The sequence below is a fragment of the Puma concolor genome, chromosome D4 (genome assembly GCF_028749965.1).
Source record: "Puma concolor isolate L17-30 chromosome D4, mPumCon1.1.hap2, whole genome shotgun sequence".
NCBI classification, from domain to species: Eukaryota; Metazoa; Chordata; class Mammalia; order Carnivora; family Felidae; genus Puma; species Puma concolor.
This window is the reverse complement of record NC_141679.1, coordinates 82,070,184-82,093,979: the sequence shown is the minus strand read 5'-3', so window position 1 is coordinate 82,093,979 and position 23,796 is coordinate 82,070,184. Positions and strand designations below refer to the sequence as shown.

General features: G+C 41.9%; 2 protein-coding genes across 9 annotated transcripts in view; one reads left to right on the top strand and one right to left on the bottom strand.

Annotated features, from left to right (window-relative positions):
* MRRF (mitochondrial ribosome recycling factor) overlaps positions 1 to 264 on the bottom strand; it is a 72,168-nt gene extending 71,904 nt beyond the window's left edge. For all 8 annotated transcript variants that reach the window (XM_086683925.1, XM_086683924.1, XM_086683926.1 and 5 more), the window contains exon 1: positions 71 to 264. In XM_086683925.1, coding sequence (XP_086540051.1) covers positions 71 to 264 — 194 coding nt within the window. The remainder of the gene's footprint in view (positions 1 to 70) is intronic.
* Positions 168 to 22,620, top strand: RBM18 (RNA binding motif protein 18). The gene is made up of 6 exons (XM_025927092.2): positions 168 to 294; positions 3,188 to 3,316; positions 11,314 to 11,440; positions 15,176 to 15,262; positions 16,962 to 17,047; positions 20,584 to 22,620. Exons 2-6 carry the CDS (start codon positions 3,204 to 3,206, stop codon positions 20,741 to 20,743), a joined length of 573 nt encoding a protein of 190 aa, XP_025782877.1. The 5' UTR covers positions 168 to 294; positions 3,188 to 3,203; the 3' UTR covers positions 20,744 to 22,620.
* Positions 22,621 to 23,796: the final 1,176 nt, after the last annotated feature.

Sequence of the window (23,796 nt, the reverse complement as noted above, 5' to 3'; positions counted from 1 at the left end):
AGATGCTTGAGTAGAGGTCTCTGGCACCCGGATCCAGCGCGCGACTCGAGGCCGTGCAGAGGCCACTCACCAGCTATCGCCCAGGCTACTAGGAAAAGACACACGCGACCGCGGAGACGGCGGCGGCGCGGGCGCCATGACGTCACGGAGCGGCGCGGCGGCGCAGGCGTAGCGCGTCACCGACGGCCTGGCAGCGGGCGACGTTGAGGTGGACGCGCCTGGAGGGCCGTCGGGCTGCGGGGTCGGGACCTGTTTCTGGGGCATGAGCCGAGGGGACGACGCCGAGGCCACGAGGTGAGTCCCGCCGCGAGGTGCCTCTGCACCTGAGCACCGACCCCGCGAGGGGCTCGTAGAGGAGGCTGCCCTAGCAAGACGGCTTCTCAGGCCCCGCCCCGGATTGTCCCGCCGCTAGCCCGGAAATAACAATCCGAGAAATGACCCATTGCATCTGGGAATTCGCGGCCAGGAATCGGGAAGCCGGGGTTCCAGGCTTGACCCTGCCATTACCCTTAGCTTTAGGGACAAGTGGCTTTGCTTCTCTGGACTTTATTCCCTGTAGGATTATTCTTGCCTTCCAGGCGGCTGCAGTTTGACTGCGAGGATAGATGTAACAAGCGTTTTTTGTGAACTCTGTTAATCTAGGGGATTGTCGCCATTGCAAACCTAAAAGATTTTAATGGTCGCATGACATCTTGATCTTATTACGCTTTTACAAAAGGCCCAGTGCTAAACTGTCACAGATACTCTTATTTAAACCCCTCAACGACCCATGAGTTAGGGATAATCGTGCCCATTCTAGAAAGGAAGAAGAAAATGAGGTTCCAAGTGGAGCCCCGTTCATTCATTCAGTTAATATTGAGCACCAGGCAGTGTACTAAATGCTGTGAATGGAACTATGTCCAGGATAGGAAGGTCCTCCAGGAGCTTACATTCTGGTGAGGGAAACAGAAAATAGAATAGTAAATAACGTGGAACGAGCAGTATACAGAAAGAAAAGGTGGCTATGGCTCTACTCTTAGGAAAAGCTTTTCTGGAAAGACACTTAGCTAAAGTCACACAATAACTGGGTGCCAAAGCCAGGATTTGAATACAGATCTTTCGGCCCCGTATCCCACACTCTTGCCACTAAAACATGCTACCCTTTTGTCATATTAAGTAGTAGTGGGTATTCCTGTTTTCAGACATGAGAAAATCCGAGAAGGTCCTATGATTGAAGTGTCATCGCAAATGTTGTCTCTTTTAGAGAGGACTTCCCTCTCCACTGATGCTGAAGTAGTCCAACCCCAGTCTCCATGTCAGATCACCTTGCTAAATTGTGTTTGCAGCTCTGTCGCTAATTATACCTTGTTTATTTATCTTGTGTTTGTGTTGTCCCGCCCCTCCTCCAAACCATGAGCATTCCAAGCACAGAGAGCTTATTTGGTCACTGCTTTGTCCTAGACAATGCCTAGAAATAGAAGCTCAGTTTTTCTTTTTGGAATGAATGAATGATCTGTAGGAAAATAGGAGGATAGGAAAGCACAGAGAATACAGAATGCTTCTCCTGGTCTGTTTCCACTCCTAGGATTCTGTTTCTGTGTGTTTCACCTTTCTCTCAGGAGGTAAGAGCAAGAACTACAAGCTTATTCATTTCTCTTTTTTCAGCACATAGCCATGGGCTTAGCAGTTAGCAGTTGCTTGTCACACTTTGTTGAACACATTGAAGACGTGAGTGGGAAAGGTAGAATGATACCCTCACGTGAGGGGCTGGATAAACATGTTATTAACAATAACTTAGCGCCCACTGTGTACCAGACTTCATGGGCTGTGCTGAGATGAATAAGAGGTAATGGCAGTGATCAGTGTATGTCATCTGCTGTTTTTAAGACCTTTCCTTTTAAGTCACACAGCCTGCTTTCCTACAAGCACTATCCTCTGAGGCACTTCGGGTTACATAGTATCTGTTTCCTAGAGCAAGGAGTTGTAAAGTCTGGCACAGCCTGCCATCTTCCCAGCCCTTTTTTTCTTTCTCTACCACATGATATATTTGTTAAAGCTTTGCTTTACATCTGTCATCTCATTTTTGGCCTTCTCAGCACCCTTAAGTTACAAGCAGGGCAAGGTTTCATATGTAGAGATGAGGAAACAAGCTTAGAAAGAAGTGACTTCCAATGGAAATGCCAAAATTGGAAACCAGGTCTTCTGACACCAGCGTTTTTTCTCTTGCCACTACTGTCTCCATCATAACCCTCAGCCTCCTTTTTTGGTTGTGAGATGAGTCCTTTCCAGATCGAAGACTAGTGATAATTTAAGCTAACATTCATTGAAAACTCCTCAGGTGCCATACATTGTTCTTAATGCTTTGAGTGTGTTAACTCAGTGAATCTGCACAACTTTTGTGAAGGGTCATTCTCTTTTCAGATGAGGAAACTGAGGCACAAGTGGCTAAGTACCTTGCACAAGGTTACGCAGCTAGTAAGCGTGCAACTGGAATGACTTAGGAGGAAGTTAGTCTCTTCTCTGAGTGTCTTCCAAACTATTAAACATGATACTAGCAAACAATTGATTGATTGCTTACTGTTGTTGATGCAGTGTTTAATGATTTTTCATGCATTATCTTTAGTCTTCCCGACAGCCCTGTAAGATAAAAACTGTTATTTCCATTCATAGTGTATATGAGGGAACAGAGGCCTAGAATGTTCTGGCAATTCACCAAGTCACACAGCCTGCTTTCAAACCCAGTTCTGATTCCTAAATCTATAGCTTTAAATTTCCTGTATTGCCTCATCCATGAGGAAGAGACGTATAACTGCACTTTCCCACCCATCTCCCTCAGTGCCATTAAGACTCTCTTTCTGGTGGTTTCCAAGACTTATTTTGGGTGACAGTTTTTGAACTGGAGTATCATGTAGTAATAAAGACTTTGGCCTCCCGCCCAGTCGGCCTCTGGCTTCAAAAGAGGAAAACTTTAGTGTCTGCATGCAGAACCACACCCCTTTCACCTTAAATGGAAGCTCTTGCACTCTGGCTGCCAGAGGAGCTGTCCCAAGGGAACTGGTGCTGGGGCCCTGGTTGTGGAATAACTGAGGCCTTTGAAGAACTGCCCAGGGCTTGCCCTCCTTGAATAAATGTTTGTTGAATTGAATTTGAAGTCTCCTGTTCACACACTGCTGCTCCTCTCCTGCCTGAATGTTCACGTTTTCTTTAGTATTTCATAGAGATTGATGGAAGCAGAAACCAAAACTCTTCCCCTGGAGAACGCATCCATCCTTTCAGAGGGTTCCCTACAGGAAGGGCACCGGTTATGGATTGGCAACCTGGACCCCAAGATCACAGAGTGAGTCTAAGTCATCTTAATTTGTTGCCTACAAAACTGGGATGTTTGTAGTGGTGGTGTTCAGAAGAATTTTCAAGAGATGTAGGATATATTTTCGCCCTTTTATTTATGTTTTAATTACCTTTGAAGGGTACATGCTTTTGTTATTAACCTGTTATGTTGACATTTTTCTTATATTTGGACTGTTCTGCAAGAACACAGACGTGGGTATTCTTTAAAACATATACTTCGGGGCGCCTGGGTGGCGCAGTCGGTTAAGCGTCCGACTTCAGCCAGGTCACGATCTCGCGGTCCGTGAGTTCGAGCCCCGCGTTGGGCTCTGGGCTGATGGCTCAGAGCCTGGAGCCTGTTTCTGATTCTGTGTCTCCCTCTCTCTCTGCCCCTCCCCCGTTCATGCTCTGTCTCTCTCTGTCCCCAAAAAATAAATAAACGTTAAAAAAAAATTTTTTTTTTAAATAATAAAAAAAAAATAAAAAATAAAAAAATAAAACATATACTTCATTTTTCTTACTTGCCAAAGATGTTCTTTTTTTTTTCACCAATTTGAATCCTTGTACCCAGTGACTACAGGACATTATTTTCTAGAATCAAGCCACAGCATACTTTTATTTCTCAAAATGAGGGAACCAGCAGACGTCTCAGTACCTTCACCAATGGGCAGAGGGTACCGCTTGGCTGTAATTCATGTTAAGCAGCCATGGAACCATAGAAGGTCAGAGCTGGAAGGCATCTTAGAAATCATGTCAGCCCCTTTGGTTTTCATTCATTCACTAAATGGTATGGTGCCTAATGTGTGCCAAGTGCCTATTTGTGCCAAGTACCACACTAAGCAGTTTTCAAACTTTTTAAATCTGAGGAACCTTGTCTTAAAGTAATCAGAACCTGTTTATAAAATACAAGCTCAGAGCTGTGCTGATTAAAGTGGGGAAGAGGTCCCCCCAAAGCCTTTTGGCAACTGCCACCCTTTCTTTGGCAGTCAGTTAGAGGACTCCATGTTACAGGACTCCATGGAGCACACTTGAAAACCTCTGATAGGACCCAGGTCTCTTATCCTACAGTAGAGGAAACTGAGATCCAAAACACAGAAGTGCCTTGCCCGGGGTAACACAACTAATTAAATTGTCCTGACTCCCCACTCTTTCCATTGTGGCCATTATAGTGGAAAGTACTTTCTTAGCAGGAGAGAATTAAGAGGTGTTTCCTTCCCCCAGTTGTTCAGTAGGTACAGGGCTGTAGTTGGTGGCAGGATGGTAAGGAGTGAATAGATCAGCTGTGTGGGATCGGTGCTTAAAGCAGGCGTGGAATATGTCATCAGTCCTAAAAGGCAGTCCCTGTGGAATAGTGTTAAAGGCAAGGTGAGAGGAGACAAGAGAACCTGCTTACTTGAGTCTAGGATAAGAGGAGGTGTATATAGGATTGGGACTGGGAGAGAGGAAAGGGATGTGAACTAATGGGTCAGGATGGTAACAGAAAGTTTAGTTCTTAATTCTGCTGACGTTCAGATCAGCTAAATGAAATTAACTTTAGGTTCCTCTAGGAATTATGCCCTTTAACATATGTTGTCCCCATATTATGTTACTTTGGTCACTGGGGCCCTGGACTGTGGACTGTGCATTTATTTTGGTTCCCTTTATGGCTTATGGCTTTGAGGATGAATGAATGTGTGAATCAGCCCAGCCTCTCAATTATGAGTGTTGATCAGAGAAGCTGTTTCCATCATCTAAAAGCCAGGCTGTGGGGCGCCTGGGTGGCGCAGTCGGTTAAGCGTCTGACTTCAGCCAGGTCACGATCTCACGGTCCGTGAGTTCGAGCCCCGCATCGGGCTCTGGGCTGATGGCTCGGAGCCTGGAGCCTGTTTCCGATTCTGTGTCTCCCTCTCTCTCTGCCCCTCCCCCGTTCATGCTCTGTCTCTCTCTGTCCCAAAAATAAATAAACGTTGGAAAAAAAAAATAATTTAAAAAAAAAATAAATAAAAAAAAAAAAATAAAAGCCAGGCTGTGAGGGGTTGCTCCCCAGAGTGGTTTCCATTCCCACGTCTGCTTCTCTGAATGGAAATCGGAACATGGAAACACTGTTCGTTGTTTTGGCTGCAACTCACCGTAATGAGACTCTTGTTCTGATTGTGTCCTGCTGCTTGATAGGAAAGTTCAAATGGGCATCTACCACCTCAGTTTATGTCAGAAGTTAAGAGTATATCCATGTTTTCTTCTGTTAGAGCATTAACAGAAACATTGAATCAAAACTTTCCCACTGGTATCTCTGCCCCTTTTATGTCAGGCCAAAGGTGGACATCATGGACTGAGCTGCAGATCAGGGCTTTGCGGGGCCTACCTGTGGCTTCCCCACTTCTCTGTCACCTGCTATTGTTTTTCTTCTATGGATTCCTTATCTCAAAACATTTTCTCTGCCAAACACACTGGTTAAATAATAATAAATTTCTTTTTAAAGATATGACAGTCGTAGCTGTGGTCAGCATGAAACGCTGAGCGTTATCTCATTTAATTTACTTAATTATAGCAAAGAAACCTAGCATGTTAGTAAGGTAGGTCTTATGGAAATGTGTGATTTCCTTCCAAGTTTTTGAGTTACATAAACTTCTAGATCCTGTTCCTCTCAAGGTGGGTAATGATGGGCCTACATGAATTATTAAAATACAGTCATTTCCAGGCATTGTAGGATTGCATGTTGTATCTTACGTGAATATGGGTGCCTGGCTTATAGTTCAATCTCAGAAGGGATTTGAATCTAGATCTTTAAACTTCTAATGACTCATGGGGCAACTGGGTGGCTCAGTCAGCTGAGCGTCCCAACTCCATCTTGGCTCAGATCATGATCTCACAGTTAGTGGGATTTAGCCCCACGCCAGGCTCTGCGCTGACAGTGGGAGCCTGCTTAGGATTCTCTCTCTCCCTGCCCCCCCAAACCCCGCAACTTGCACATGTGCTCGCTCACTCTCTCCTCTCTCAAAATAACTAAATTTTAATAAAAAATTAAACAAGGAAAAAAAATAAACTAATGATTCTTGAGAGAAGTTTGCAGAGCGTCCTCCAGTTTTCATAATTAAACCCCACCCACAAATTGCTGCTAGTTCCTGCTGTTTCCCTTTTCAACACACTCTTATCTCTTTCCTGTACATACCCCTGCTCTTTACCATCCCTCTTCCTGATCTCTTATAAACTGATTTGAATGCCCCTCTTATACAAATGGCCTCTCACCTCTTGTTAGAAGACAATTTATAGTGTATATTTACTGTGATGAATGGTAACAGAGACAGTTTAAAAAAAAAAAAAGACTTTTCCACTCAATTTTTCAGTTTTTTTGATAATTAATTCGAGTCATCTTATGTGTATGTGCTTATTACTAATCTGAGTCCTGATCAAGTTACATGGGACGCCCATCAGTCTCCTCTGAGAGGAATGTGTACTGCTTACTGACTGTCTAGCACTCTGATATCCTGCTTCACATTGGTTTGTGTTCAGTACTTTGTGGTTGCAGTACTCCCCATAGCATTCTTGGCTATGCTAGCTGCCAAGAATATCTGTATGACTAAATAGGTCGTAGAATTTAGATTTAAGGGAATGATGACGTATGATTTGTGGAGGTAGCAGGTTCCATTATTCTGATTCCTCCCAACTTCATTACACCTCATATTTCTCACCTACAAAGTGAGAATGTTCAACTAACGGGGTGAACATTTTTTCTGGCTCTAATATTGTATTCCTCTTATTTAAGCTCATGACAACCTTGTGAGGCAAGGAGAAAGATAATATTTTCCCTGTTTTATAGGACGGGAAGAGTTAAGTGAGGTGACTCAGTATACTGAAATAGTTAGCCATGGACTAATTTCCCATCACCTAATTTAGTGCTCCTTGCTCAGATATTCTAATAGTCCATTTAACTGAACAAGCATAGCCTAAAGTGTCCTATTCTAAATTTTAAAATATAAGGACTTCTTTTAAATTGTCGTGGGACCCAGTCTAACCATAGGGTAAAAACAGTACTTCCAAATATCGTTGCTAGTGCCTGCAACAGAGAAGCCAAAAAAGTTAATGTCCTTAGACATTATCTATTTTCCACACTGTGGTTTCCTGTGAAAGGATTAATCCAGGCTTTCTTTTTCAAATATTAAATGTTTTGCATAGAAAGTCAAATCAATAGCCACCACGTAATTCATGAGGAGAAATATGAGAAGAAACAAAGCCAGCAAAAATTGTACAAGAAGGAGCATTCTAAATGGAAGGTGTAAGTGGAAATAAGAAAGAATGTGTGAGCAGACTATCAGGAGGACCTTTTTGACTAAAGGAAGGTTGAATACTAAATGAGGGTGAAAGCAGCAGTGGGATAGATGGAGTTCTATCAGATGCATACAGGGTCTTTAAAATTGACTCAGACAAGAAGTATGAATTTGTTGTAGAAGAGACTTATTGGGGGTGTTAAGCAGGGTGCTGACAACATGAAAGTGATGTTTTAGTGGAGAAATGAGACGTCAGTATGCAGAGTGGGTTGGAGGAGCAAAGACTGATGCCGAAGATTAGCTAGGAAAGACTGCCAGAAACTAGGCCAATCTGTCACCCAGGTAGAGACCGTGAACTTGGAAGCCACTAGGTGAGTCTGAGAGATGAAGAACGTGATGGATGGAAGGGGAACAGGAGTTGAAGATGACCCTGATGTTTCTTGCCTAAGAAATGGAGAATCATGTCCACACTGACTGGTGGACTAGCTGGAAAGGGTATCAGGTTTGGAGGGGAGGTCATTCTGGGTTATACTAAGTAAACTTAAAAGCAGCGGAGAGACATCCAGGTGGAAGTGTCCTTCTGAGGCCGACTTTAAGAGGTGAACTGGAATGCGAGAGGGGAGTACACGCATGAATGTGTGTTTAACCCTAAAGAAACCTGTGTTTCTCAGCTAATTCTTGTTTTTCCTTCATGATTCATGCTTTTCTTTTAATGCCTTGGTTTGCACGAATCAGCCTTTATTTACTGTTTGCTACTTAAATTTGAAACACAGTGATACTATTTAATAGCATAGAACATAAAGACCCAGCAAATAGTAATTTCTATAAGTTTTAAAGAAAATTTTCTCTAAAACAAATTATGCATTTAAAACAGTCTTAAATATCATTTCATTGGCTTCCCATTGCCTACAGCATCAAATTAAAATTCCCTCACTAAGAACATCAACATCCTTCACAGTCTGTCCCCTGCCTGCCTTTCAGCTCATCTCTTAACTGCCCTACTCTTACTCTCTTCCAAAGAAGCAGATTCCCTTTCGCCTTTATTTCTTTGCACATAATATTCAGTAACCACCATGTTCCTGCACAGTTGGGCCTCTTTGTGTGCTCATGTACATACGTCTGTGTGCAAGTATCATAGCATTTTGCAGTTTTTTGATTGCATATCTCTATCTTCTAACCAGAATGTGAGGTCCTTGAAGGCCAGGACCTGGTTGTATTCATCTGGATGGTTCAAGTGCCTACTACGGTCTTTGACAAGTAGTAGGTGTCTAGGTGTCTATTTTAACATTTGTGTAGACTAATTACTTCTGTGCCACTAGGCAGGAAGGCCATTTTCAAGACCATTACGGAAAACACTAAGTTGCAGAAATATGTTGGGACTGGTGTACTAGCTCCTGAAAGTTGCAGGGCCCCACATTTCATGAAGTGAAGCAAGGCTCTGATGAGTCGTGAGCCCTCCCATACTTCAGCAGCACGTGAAAGTGCTTGCAGATGTGAAAGCAAGACTCTTCAGGCTTTTTTTCACTATCAGAGCTCACAGTCCCCATCTCCAGGAAGCAAAATAGTAAACATTTCATTCCTTTTGTTTCGGTGTTCCGATAATTTCAAGAAATTATCAAACAAGGAAAGAAATCCTGGAGAAGTTGAAAGACACAGACCTAAGCAGATGTTCCTGGAATCTTAAGGTCGCACTTCTCGGGCAGAACGTATTTGTTAGCTTTTCAAAGAGTAATCTGTTGGCTTTTTTTTTTTTTTCTGAGTAAATTAAAATTCATTTCCTAGGAAATGCCGATCGCCTTACCTTCCTGCTTTTAAGCAGAATGGAGCTGATGAAAAGATGACCGGCCCACAGCAGCCCTTAGATTGTTTTTTAGAAAAATGGGTTTGACCCACCATTCATGGCAACTGGCACAGTGTTGAGGTTTGAATGAGTATATTAAGTGGAAGATGCAGCTGTGAGTTAAAGACTCAGGGGAAGGGTGCTTGGCTGGCTCAGTCGGTGGAGCATGAGACTCTTGATCTTGGGGTTGCGAGTCTGAGCCCTACACTGGGCATAGAGATTACTTAAAAAAATAAAAACTAAGTTAAAAAAAAAAAAAGACCCAGGGGAGACTCTTCCAGCCCATATCTGTCTGCACATTTGAGAGGCTCACCCTTGTTGTACCCCTACTCAAAAATCAAGTAAAACCAGAAATCTGTACTTGAGGTGTCTCCCTTTTCCTCTGGAGAATCCACGCCGACATCCTCCCTAGCAGTTGAGGTCTCCTGATGGGAGCTGAGAATTTGGAAACTAGGGAGTTACAATTGCTTTCCCTTTCAAAACAGGTCTAAAGACCAGATTAATGTTCACAGTATGCCTTGGGATCCTTGCATCCTGCCCCAGTGCAAGACCTGTATTATGTCTTTCTTGCTCCATTGTGTCAGGACCTGATCCAGGATAATGGGCTTGCTTGTTGATGTACATTAGTATCAAATTTAGTATGTAGAGCTTATGATCCCCTTCATATCTTTCTGCCTCCCAAAGGAGATTGTTACTCAAGAGTAAAATCTTGATGAGTTTCTCCTAGAAAACAATGTGCATATAAATGTGGCTGTAACGACAGCTCTACTGACTCCCTGTGGGGTAGAATTCCCAGTAATAACAGATTTAGCATGTGGGCTGATACCTTTTTAGTATCACAGGGACAGCATTGTTTAGAGAAAGCCTTGACTCCATTTGAATAGTGTGGAGGATGCCAGGAGGAAGGCCAAAGGAAAAGGAAACGGGAGAGCTGTTGGTTTGTCTCACCCTTACATCAGATGACAGGAAGTCGGAATTGAGATTGGCCACAGCAACCTGTTAAGGCCACATCTGTTTGAATAACTTAAAAGCTCTATAGAAACCAAATAAGTGTTAGAGAAAGGAATCTAAGAAGAGGATGAGGGGCACAATGGCAAGCAAGAGCTTGGGGTGAACCTCCTACCAGGAAAAAATGTCTTCCTGGGCCATCAATACTCTTTAATCGGCCGTGCTCCAAGGTATAAACTGTGTGAAAACAACTGAGGTTGATTAGTTATCCACAGCTGGGTGATTTATAGAACTGGCCAGGTTCTCCTGCCCTGTATGAGACCAGCCTCGGTCACACTGTGGTTCCACATTGTCCCTAACGTTCAGTCACGTCAGGGATTGAAACTCACAGGCACGTATGGAAGTGCCGCTAGCTGTGGTTTGGTTTTTGGCAGAGTTTCTCACGAGTGCAATTCAGGGCTAATGATTAATTATGGAATCTATTACAGAAGTCTTCCAAAGTTGTTTTTTTGTTTGTGTGAATGTGTGTTACTTTATTTATTTTTGAGATAAGGTAGGCTTTGGCTTTTGGAGTGTGGGTATGTGTTCCTGATGGAGTTGTAGTTATTCACAAACGCTAGTTCATTGCCAAGAGATTAAAAATAAATAGATCGACACTATTTTTGAGCTTTTCTCCAAAAGAAAAACAAATGGTGCTTCTGGGCCAGACAGCTGTTTGTTAGGTGTGGTTTTTTGTTTGGTATTTTTGTGCTGGACAGACGCTTAGCCATGACAATTCTAGTTCCCATTCCAAATAGAGGCAAACAAGTCTGTTTGCCAAATAAACTAACACAGCAGTTTGGGAGAAGGCAGGGGGGGCGGGGGGGGGGGCAAGATTTTATCCTGGGGTAAATCATCTCCTGCTTTTATCTCCCACTTCAGCCAGAGTGGCCATCCAAGTTCCCAGTGTACTCATGGGCTGTCCTTTCTCTACAGATACCACCTCCTCAAGCTCCTCCAGAAGTTTGGCACAGTGAAGCAGTTTGACTTCCTCTTTCACAAGTCTGGTGCTTTGGAGGGACAGCCTCGAGGGTACTGTTTTGTCAACTTCGAAACTAAGCAGGTAATGAAACCTCTCCCCTTTCACGGTGCTTCCCATACTCTCCTCCTTACTTAGTCCTCTCTCCCCGAGCACAAGTCACGGTGCCTTGTGGGCAAGAGCCGTGTTGGACTCACCCCTCTGTGCCTCGCCCTGAGTCCTAAAGGAGACCCTCGGTAAACGAACGGGTGAACGGCTTTCAAAATCGACCCTCCCCAGGCTCGCGGTCTGAGGCGGCTGACCTACTTTTCTGACCAGATGCTTTGGGGTGCCCACATTAAGCAAATGGACATCCTCCTCCCTGTTCTGGTTTGTTTGTTCCTTTAGTGGCAGGCCAACAAAGCCTCCTTTTCTTTCAATAGTTTTGCCCCGTGGTGCAGAAGCCCTCCCTCTGTGTGGTGAGCCACCCACAAACTCTTTTATTTTGATTTCTTAAAAATGTACCCTTCTTCTCAGTGTCTCAGAACAAATGCGTACAGATTTGAATATATATGGAGGAAGAGAGCATGATATACACATGTATCTTCTTGCAGTAAAATTGTATCCTTTAAGTGGACATGGCTTGATAAAGAAATTGAATTTGAACGTTATTAAATACAGAGATACTGGTTAGTATTCTCTATAACTTTAGTAGCCATATGGAAGGACATTGCCTGGTTATTGTTTCAATAATACTGTATTTGGATGTTTTTCTTGTTATAAAAGTAGTACATATTAATTACAGATGAAAATATAGATGACGTGACTTCCCTTATCAGCCCAGTACCCAGAAATAATTCTTGTTAATATTTAGTCTGGTTAATATTTAGTTTTCTTGTTACTATTTAGATCTTTCTAGTCTCTTCTTTCATTACATTCATACATGCATACACACGTATAGAGCTTAGAGCACTCAAATAAGGTCATATCGTCCTGTTTACCGCTCAAAGTCTATTAAAAATTTTCTGTCCTCTACTACACATCCAGAAAACATTCTGTATCATGATACTGTGGTTTCACCAGTGTGGCTGTTTATATGTAAAAATTCACTGATGTAGGGGTGCCTGGGTGGCTCGGTCAGTTAAGCGTCCGACTTCGGCTCAGGTCATGATCTCACGGTCCGTGGGTTCGAGCCCCGCGTCGGGCTCTGTGCTGACAGCTCAGAGCCTGGAGCCTGTTTCAGATTCTGTGTCTCCCTCTCTCTGTGACCCTCCCCCGTTCATGCTCTGTCTCTCTCTGTCTCAAAAATAAACGTTAAAAAAAAATTTTTTAAAAATTCACTGATGTAGATCTTTAATGTTTATATATTTTGTTGTATGTAACTCAACATCATTTTTGATGACCACACAGTATCTCATCGTAGGAGTGTATGATAAGTTATTTGACTAATCCCCAGTTATTAGCTGTTTAGGTTGTCCCCAGTGATTCACAAGTGTAAACAGTATGCTAGTGAATATCTTCATACCTCTAGTTATTTTCACGTTTACTGTATACATGGAAACTGAATGCTATCAACAAAGGCCACGCATATTTTTTCTTGATACGACTGCCAGTTGCCTTCAAGCAATGATGTATCCGTACGCTCTGAGACTATATGAGAGTGTCATTTGTCCTTATCGGTGCTGGGGGTGCTTTCCATCTCCTCTAACTTTTGCAAATGAGACAGGCACTAAGAGATACATTGCTATTCTAAATGAGGGAAGTGAAAAAAATGCTGCGTATGGTTAGCATTTTTAAATACTTTATTCTTCCTTAATGATAGAGTGTGATGAGCATTCTTACAGACAATTAAAATCAGTGGTCATGGTGGGGATAGATGGTGGTTTTAAAACACTGGACTACAAATTACAAAGCCTAGCTTCTATTGCTGGCTCTTTTATTTATGAACTTTGGGCAAGTCTCTTGACCTCTTTTGGCTCAGTTTTCATTTAAAAATGGGGATTAAAAATACCCTCCTTTGCTTACAGGTAGTTGAGAGAATAGATGAGGGTACATAGGAAAATACAGTTGGCATTTAATATTGTTGAATACACAAACTTTGAAATGACATACAAAGATTTTTAAAAAATTTATCTCCTTGCTGGCATTTTTAAAACATTTATCTCCTTACTACTGCCGATGCTGCAGAATTAATAGAGAATGCCATGTGAATTCTAATTCCCTAGATGAAACTAAAAAGGAGAATAAAATGTCTCTTATCTGTCTCTCTAACTGGTAAGCGAGGATGTCAGTGACTGTCCAATGGCTGACACATAGTGAACACTCAGGTGTTTGTTGACTGTCATGCTGGCGAGCTCTGGAGGAACAAGAGAATCACCAGTAAAACCAGACTGGAATGCCTGGTGGTATTACACTGCAGTGTCAGATCCACTCTTGTTCCTGCTCCGGTTCCTTAAGAGCTTCTTCACCCCCTGGTAGATGTGGGTTACACTTGGCTGAATGCCTCAGGGATACAAATGGGGCAGAGAAGGTTTGGCAGGATGGAAAAGTACGACCAGGCTTCCTGGGAATGTCCTAGAGTGACTCTTAATCCAGCTTCAGGAATTCCTTTTAACTTTGTTTCTCCCGTATCTGATGGGGAAAGGGTCAGGGAACTTTTGGCTCCCAAAACCAGGTGCATAGATTGGCTCACACAAATACCTTGCTCACAGGCTCTTTGACTCACTCCTGCTTTTTCCGGCCTAGTTTCCTTCACTCCCGTATCCTTTGAAGCCATTACTGTTTCTCACTTTGGATCCAGGGAGTGTAAGCCCTCGTCTGGGGTATAGTTCCGGTAGATTTCCTAGCACAGTGGGTCCTCGCAGACAGAAGTGTATAGAAAGGTATCCCCTGATAAGAACAACGCGCTGACAGTGGTTGAGTGCTTACCATGTGCTCCATGCTTTCTTCAACATTTATTTATTTTTGGGACAGAGAGAGACAGAGCATGAACCGGGGAGGGGCAGAGAGAGAGGGAGACACAGAATCGGAAACAGGCTCCAGGCTCCGAGCCATCAGCCCAGAGCCCGACGCGGGGCTCGAACTCACGGACCGCGAGATCGTGACCTGGCTGAAGTCGGACGCTTAACCGACTGCGCCACCCAGGCGCCCCAATAACTTATTTTTAAATAAGTAAATGCCTTCTCCATACATTATCTGATGTGTATCTGCTGAACATTTTATTGCATTTATTTGTTTACTTACTTTTTTTTTTTATTTAAAAATTTTTTTTTTCAACGTTTTTTATTTATTTTTGGGACAGAGAGAGACAGAGCACGAACCGGGGAGGGGCAGAGAGAGAGGGAGACTCAGAATCGGAAACAGGCTCCAGGCTCCGAGCCATCAGCCCAGAGCCCGACGCGGGGCTCGAACTCACGGACCGCGAGATCGTGACCTGGCTGAAGTCGGACGCTTAACCGACTGCGCCACCCAGGCGCCCCATCCATGCTTTCTTTACATGCACTCTTCCTCCTGCCTCCAACCAGTGAGGAACAAGTAGTAGTGTCCATGTTTTAGAGATGAAGAAGCTAATATTCACAGAGCTTAAGGGAGGGACCTGCCAGCTATCCCACTGCCAGTAATTGGCAGAGCCAGGATTGGCGTTTCTGTTTGACCAACTTTATAAAACTCACACCCTTTCTGCTATCGTGCCTTTTTTTTTTTTTTTTAATTTATTTAAATTGCAAATCCTTTGCCAGTTGTTTATCAGAAGCAGTCCGGTTGGAATCACAGCCTTCAAAGCTGGTGAGGCCCTATGAGGCACATGAATTTTTGACTAACATCTGTCCCTTTCCTGCACAGGAAGCGGAACAAGCCATCCAGTGTCTCAATGGCAAGCTGGCTCTGTCTAAGAAGCTGGTGGTGCGATGGGCACATGCTCAAGTCAAGGTAAGCCTGCTGGGCTAGAAAGACCACACCAAGCTCACCCTAAGGAGTTTTCCAAAAGACCGTTGTCCACTTACCCGTTTGCATCCCAGCCTCTTCACATCTGGAGCAGGCATACTTTGGTCTCCTACTTGTACTTACCATGTGTGTTGCCAGATTTTTCTTTTGAGAAACATCTCAGGAGGGATTAAGTTCCTTCATTGTTTCTCTCCACATACCCACAGATTCTGTTTTTGATTGATTTTTCCATGTGGCTGATGTGTATACTCAGACCTCTATCATGTTTTTGGTGGGGGTTGTTCTTTGGAGGAAAAAATGCATTTATTTTTAAAATTAGTTGCTTTAGGCATTATTAGACTGTTCCCAGCCTCTCCATTCTGTGGAGAGTTTGAATATGTTTATTCTAAATGCTTGAGAAATGGGTAGTTTGTATGAGTGCTTAAATTCCTGGCATCTCATCACTCCAGAGAGTTTGAGAGTTATTTGTGGGACTTTGCAGGGTCTGAATTGTCTCCAAGGCCCTAGAAGTGGCAAATGGCCTTGTTCATCTTTATAGTTGGTCTCTTGGAAAAATGCACTGGAAAAGATAATTACCATTAAAAAAAAAAAAAGAAAAGAAAAAAAAAGAATGGCATTCTGTGTTACCTGCCACAAAGGTAGAGAAGGATGTGGACCAGAGCAATCCCAAGAGTTGAGTTGCTTCCTTCGTGGTGGGGTGTTTACAGACCTGCCTGCAACAAGATCCGTAGCGGTTAAAATTAGAGCTCCAGTCTTTAGCTATAGGAGCACGGCTTTTGATCAGAGGCCCCCTACCCATCAAGCTTCCCAGTAAAGAGTCACAGAAATTAAACTTTGGAGCTGGATGTCCAGACTGAAAAACAGAGCTCCAACACTTTGTATCCTTCTGAGTATCTCAGGTAATCACAGAGCCTTCTCAATTTCTAGGACACATTGCCTTAAACATAGAAACAACGGGGAGAATTACCAAATGCTTTTTTACTCAAAAGAAAATCAAGTCTCATTTGCCAGACTGGCTGTCATTTTCTCATTCTGTGTCTCATTGAAAAGACACGCAAGAGAAATCATCCTCTGTTCCCATCTTTCGTTTAAGAATCTCTGTGCCTTGCAGTTCTCCTCTCCTATAAGTCTTTGACCAGAGGGCCTGATTGCTCTTTAATATTTAATTTACTTTTTACAAGGGTGTATAATTATCTGACATCAAATTAAACTATTCTTTTGCTATAGGATGTTTTCTGTATCCATGGCTGGAAGCTTTTATTGCTACTTTTCTTCTCCACTCAGACCTGTTGAGAGTTGAATGTTATGCTTGGTACTTGGCAGAAATCTAGCAAAATTTTAAAGTGTTTTGAGTAAAGCAAAATAAATACTGTAAGAGGATGTAAGAGGGGACTCCTATTGTGTATTTGTACCATCTGTGAATTTGAAAGTTGAAGTTCTTTCCCTACCAAATAAGGCAGACTAGTGGCGAGATAGGAAGCTTCTTTTAAACTTCTTTTTCTAAATTTGTAGCTTTTAGGCCAAACCTGTGTGGAGTTTTGCATAGGTTCTAAATGTAAAGCAGTCCGAAGATTGTCTAGAAATATGCCAACGGTACACTGATGGGGTTGGAGTTTTTGAACTTATGCACTATAGTAAAGGGCTGGTTTTTGTTCAAGTGAAGTGATTTCCCTTTTTCTTTCAGAGATATGATCATAACAAGAATGATAAGATCCTTCCTATCAGTCTTGAGCCGTCCTCCAGCACTGAGCCCACTCAGTCTAACCTGAGGTAAGATGGGGTGCGATAGAAGGACACAAATGAGAATTCGAGAGCGTGAGCCACTGCTTCGTTCCAAGCCTTCATTCGTACTTCAGTGGACCTTTAGACTCTTAGTTTGTAACAGAACCTGTCAACTTCTGACATTTTGAGAGATGTGTTCAGTTAATCTCTAGAACGCGTAATAGCCTCTCCCTCCATACCCCCAAGATCACGGACTTACAGAATTCATTCACTCAAAAACAGCTGCGTATACCTGCCGCGTACCAGCCATTGTGCTTGGCGCAGGAATACGCAGGCACGGTCAGACAGTCCTTAAGCTGAAAACAAGCATTTTAATGAGGGCTTGAGTCTTGCTGGCTTTGTCATTATACGTATGCTAATTCCTCCCCAGCCGTGAATTCCTTTCTGCAGAGTGTTAGTGTGCAGCTCCTTCATTCTCTGGGCCACTTCAGCGACTGTAGCTGTGTTGGTTCTAGTGTGCACAAACTGTCAGTTACTTCTTTGGAGTTAATTCAAAACAGAAGGAATGAAGAGTTGGGTGGAGAAAGGGGAAGTTAAGTGGATGGTTGAGCAGAAGTAGAGGGGTTTTGTTGTTTGGGTTTTTTTTGTTGTTTTTTTTCCCCTGCATTATAGCCTGGGGAGAAATTTTAACAATAACAATAGCCAGGATTTATTGAGTTTACTATAAAGCAGGCACTGTGCTGAACACTTCACATGCCATATGTCACTTAATTATAAAAATGCCAGTAAAAATACTGTAACACTCATTTTATTTCGGAGGAAACTGACACTCAGCAACGTAAAATATCTTGGTCAAGATGGCACAGGTAGCAAATAACAGATTCCAGAGTCAAAGCTAGGTCTACTGGACTTCAAAATTCAGTAAGTTAATTTTATAGTTACTAATTTAATGTCATTGCTTTATATATTTACAATATTACTACACTTAAAATATTTAATACTTAATATTTGGTAAATTATATTTTTTATATTATAACATTTAATATATTTAATATGTCGATGACAAATATTAAATATAATAGTTAATATAATTGATATTTCTTAATTTTGTCCTCTTTTACTATTTTGTGCTCCCAGAAATTAAAAAAAAAAAGAAAAAGTATGATGACTCTTGTAGGTTCACTGGGAACCCTATCCACTATGCCATTTTCCCCATAAAGTTTGAATCTCCATGATCACAACTCAGTTTTCATGGAGGTTTTTATAAATCTAACTCCTGTTGGGAGGAGACCACTGCATTAATGTCTGCTGTCCTCTGTTACAATGAGCATGTCTTTAATTTTATTTTCAGTGTTTGTGTCTATACTAAACAGCCTAGTGTTTTCCATTTATTTTGTTATCCAGAGAACCTCAGCTTACATCTTTCTATTAACATCTATACCTAATTAGAGAAGGTTGCTTTTTGATGACTCCTACTGAACAAACAGCTGGCTATCCCACTAATGGAGAGGAGAAGGTGCTGGAATGCATCTTGGTAATACCTTGGTGTTCTTTTTTATTGTAACCTAGGGTTTTAATTTTACATTGACCATGTAAAGTTATGAGTATATAGGAGCAGATGTACACTTTTTGAGGATTTCTGAAAGACCATTGTATACATCCCCTTCCAGGTTTCTGTCTCCCTGACTATAGATCACTGACCGCTTTGCAAATGGAAAGGAAACCAGGGGTCATAGAATATCCACTGCCTGAGTGCTTTGCATTCTGGTCCAGGGATGGCAATGACCTCCATCAAAGAGAATTCCTCCCAACGTGGGCAGTGTCTCCTCACGCCTTCTCTCTGATACAGGGCTGTGCAGCTCCCAACCTGATGGAGAGGAAGGAGCAGGGGTTTGGGTGATAACAAACTGGGTTTGAATCCTGGCCGTGCAGTCTGTTAGCTGTGTGACCCCTGGGCAAGTTACTACCTCCCTGCATTTCTTTATCTATAAAACATGGATGTTATCACAAGGATTAGACACAATATCAGTAAAACTCTGGGCACAGTGCCTGGCTCATTGTAACTCCATAAATGATTGAATTTATAAACACACATTTATTAGTAAAAAGAGATTTTGTAGGATTTCCAAGGTGTTTCTTCCATTATTACTCAGTGATTCAAAAAATGGTACAATGTGGTAGTTAATAGCATGGGCTCTTGAATCCAATTGTGTTCAAATCTCTACTGCTTACTAGCTAAAGAATATTGGGCAAGTTAACCTTTCTGTGCCTCAGTTTTTTCATCTGCAAAATGAGTATAACCCACCTTATAATGTTTTCGACCTTACACGAATTTTTTTTCCAATTTTTTTTTTTTTTTAACCATGGTGAAAGGCATATAAAATAGCATTTACCATCTTAACCATTTTTTTTTTAACTCTATTTGACCTAGTCTTGGTCTACTTTTTTTTTTTTTTAAGTTTATTTATTTTGAGAGACAGCAGAGGAGGGACAGAGAGAGAGGGAGAAAGGGAGAAAGAGAATCCCAGGCCGGAGCTGCAGGGCTTGAACTCACAAACCATGAGATCATAACCTGAGCTGAAACCAAGGGTCAGACACTTAACCGACTGCACCACCCAGGCACCCCACCATCTAAACCATTTGAAGTGTACAATTCAGTGATTCTAAATACATTTGTAATGTTGTACAACCATTACCACCATCATTCCCCATAATTCTTTTCATCTTGTAGAACTGAAACCCTATATCCATCAAGTAATAACTTCCCATTCCCACCTCCCCCAAGCTCCTGGAAACCACCGTGCCACTTTCTGCCTCTGATTTTGATTAGTCTAAGTACCTTATACAAGTGTAATCATCCCATATTTGTCTTTTTGTGACAAGCTTATTTCACTTAGCATAATGTCCTCGTGGTTCATCCATGTTGTGGCATTATGTCAGAATTCCCTTCCTTTTAAAAGCTGAATAATATTCCAAAATGTGATCTAATACCACATTTTGTTTATTCATTCATACAAGACCCTGCTTTCAATTTCTCTATGAATTATTTGAGTGCCTACTATCTGCCAGGCCCTACAGTGTCAAACAGTGTGTGTGTCTGAAGATTAAATGTAGCCATATGTGATATACTCCTAACAGTGTCTGGGTTTTTGGTAAAAATTTAATAGATGGTTCAGGTTTGATCGTTTCTGTTTCTATTTTTGTTTTTTAACATTTATTTCTTTATTTTGAGAGAGAGAGTGCATGTGAGGGAAGGAGGGGTGGGGATTGGGGACAGAATCCCAAGCAGGCTCCACACTGTCAGCGTAGAGCCCCATCGCACAGCTTGAACTCACAAACCACGAGATCACGCGTGACTTGAGCCAAAATCGTTGGACACTCAACTGACTAAGCCACCGAGGCAGCCCTGATCTTTTTCTTAAAATGTTATTGTGTGTGTGTTTTATGTGAAATATTCGCATATTCATATTTGAGTATCTTGTTGCTTCTCTGATCCGCCAAAAAAGACACAAGGAAGATAAAGTACGCGAGTATTTTCAGAATGCACTCAGGCCCGCTCTGATCCTCTGCTGTCCTTTTTCTAGTGTCACTGCTAAGATAAAAGCCATTGAAGCCAAGCTGAAAATGATGGCAGAAAATCCTGACGCAGAGTATCCAGCAGCACCTGTTTATTCCTACTTTAAGCCTCCAGATAAAAAAAGGACTACTCCTTATTCTAGAACAGCTTGGAAATCTCGAAGATGATGGTTATGAATTATTGTAGCAGCAAAAGCCAATTGGTCTTCACACCTGAAATCCTCTGCCTTTGTACTTTGTAGATGTGAATGGTACTACCCAACAGAGGACAATCACTGTTAATGTTTGGTAGCGTAACATTTTTGGATGTTCTCATGGATGTTTCTTCCCTGAAGTATGTGTGGAATTGAGCGTCATCCAGAATAAATAGGATTGTATCCAAAATTGTGATTGGAACATTGGGATGCTCTAGTTGGCTGGTGTGTTTGGATTTGTAACTCCAGAAACATTATATAGTATGCCAGGGAGAAAGGCAGACATAAAAAATAACATTTAAATCCGGAAACTAAATCTATTAACATCAATCTTTTTGAAGAAAAAAAAAAAAAGTGGAGCATTTTTCTATGCTCAAATGTCCTTACAAGATAAAGAAAAAGTAAGAGAGAGGGAGGAAAGTGAGAAACTCTGAATCATGTTGAGAACCGTTGTTCCAGAATTTATTATGGAAATCCATCCCTCCAACTAGACTAAAAAAGAAAAAGTTCTTGGCAAAAGGGAGCCGATTCTTTGAACAAAAGTTGTGGTAATCTGTTTAAGAATTATGGTTCTTGTTTCAAAATCTTGTTAGGAAAACACGGTGTACATCTTTAAGTTGTTCGCGTCAACAAAACCGTAGAATCAGATCCAGCATTTGATACCACAACGAATTCTGTTCGGAAACCCAGCTTTGACTCTTGAGTGATCATTTTTTAAAAATCTAAATAATTCTGCCTTCTACATGCCAAATGTTGTTATTAACGTGGGACTTTTACAATTGCGCATATTGCATGAGATTGTTTTTTATAGCATGAGTATGTTCTATTTGGAATTGTATCATGGTCAGTCTAAATAGGAAAGCAAACTTTCTCTGAAAATCTAAACATTGCTATATCGATCTCTGTCAAGGATACTATTTATTAATAATTATGTAGGGGTCTGAGTAGGAGAAATTGAACTGTCTTGTGCCGGGTGAGGAGGGGACACGCGGTGGACGCAGGAAGTCCGCAGAGCAGGCCCTGCTCTGGCATCAAGATTGCAATGAGCTCATGATTTGTGTCGTTCTTAAAGGCTGGAAAGACCGCATGACTTTAAAATGATTCTTCCTTTGTAAAACATACTCTCTGGCTCGGGTAGGTTTTCCCAGTTTATTTTAAATGCAACAACGGAGAGAGAAAAATAAACGAATGGATCTGGGAGTGTGTTTCTGTCAGCGGTTTTGGTCCTCTTGGTGCCGGGTTGATGGGACTGTTGCATTGGGCGGCACCTTTGCATCTTTACCAGGTAAATGGTCTTAATCCCTAGTGATGACAGATGCATTACCATCCTCGGCCTTAGCAACAGGAAGCTTTCATTCTAGGAATTCAAGTCTTCCTGTGAGCATAGGTGAGTTTATGACACTTGAACCAAATCTTGAGCATAGTGAGGTTTCAAAGTTCATAGAACTGGTTCAGAGAAAACTCTCATCCCCTTCCCCAAGGTCAATCTTTTTAGATATCTTTAGATATTAAATACTTTCTGCATTTATTAGCTCTGTCTGCGATGCAAGTAACTCTCCTTCCATTCGGGGGATAGTTCAGAGAGGTGGGACCATCATCTCCCATTTTTCTGGTGACTTCTTAGATTACAGAATTCACCATTTTATCCTTAACGTCCTCAAAGGGTTATGGTGGAGTAGGACTTACTTAATGCAAAATAGTCTATTTTTAATAGGAACTTAGAAAATACATAACTTTGAATTATCTAGAGTTGTTTCCTTTAGAAACCAGAGCTATTTATTTGTATTTAAAGCAATGTTCATTATTTGTACGGATTCTTAATTCCTCTGTGTGAATAAATGCAAGACAGTGTCTGCGTGGCTGTGTCTCTTGTTTATTTTCTAGCATAAAGACTACAGTTTTCTGGTAGGCTTGTTTCCCTGTGAGCCTTGGGCCAGGGTGTCCAGGTAGGGTGTGTTTTCTAAGTGCCTTCTCTCCAGCAGAAGGTTCTGGCTAGAGGTGAACCTCAAAGACCATTCTCTCCACCCGTATGCCTCCCTTACTTCTGTTGTTAGAGATGAGGAGACTGGTTCTCACAGCAAACATACCCATGTGAAAAGAAGCCACAAGTGGAAGTCCCTGAAAGAATCACACTGTGTTTGGTCCTTCCTTCAGAGTAGAGGTTTCAGAGAATAACTGTGTCCTAAATATGCTGAAAGCAGTCTGGTGAAAGGTTTGTAAAATACAGGTGTTAACTTGGTTGACGCGTTTGAAATTATAAGAGTGAAGAATTGAGGGAAATATTCAGGAAAGAGGTGTGAGCTATATCCTTAATCTCAGCTCCTATTTTGTCAAATGCAAAACATAACTCTAGCCAGTTGATTTTCTGTAATTGGTATCTCAGTGTTGGGAAAGAGGATTACACAGGGGCAAGTTTTTCAAAGCATGTCAAAAATCAACAGCAAAAGTTTTTTAAAACCAAATATTCTAGAGCCCTGTCCCTTGTTTATTAAGGTAGATACAGTTAATTTCTGAATCAGCAAATAGATTGGTAATTTTATAATACTATGTGTAAAAGGAACAGGGTTTATTATTGCCTTATAAATTGAATGTTAAATATTTCTTATATGTAATCACTGTGTTCCTAAAGTACGATTTGGTCCAATCATATTTATCCTTGATTTCTCTTTTTTTCTCCTCTTCCCGTCCAGTCCTTCAACAAATCCTGTCAACTCTACCTTCAAACTCCCATCTTGAATCCAGCCACTTCCCCCCGACCTCCAACACTACCATTTTTGTTCAAACCATTGTCATTCTTGCCTGGACTCTCGCAGTGCCTTCCTGACGATCTCCCCGCCTCTGCTAGTGCCTCCTTAAGAGTCCACTCTCCACACAGCCAAAGCAATCCTTTTTAAAATCTGAGCTTTGCATCACACCTAGAGTAAAACCCCTGACTGCCTGTCTGTCTTTATGACCTGTTACCTTTTTTGTTCACTGTGTTCCAGCCACACTGGTCTCCTTGCTATTTCTTGAATACAAGGCAGTTCC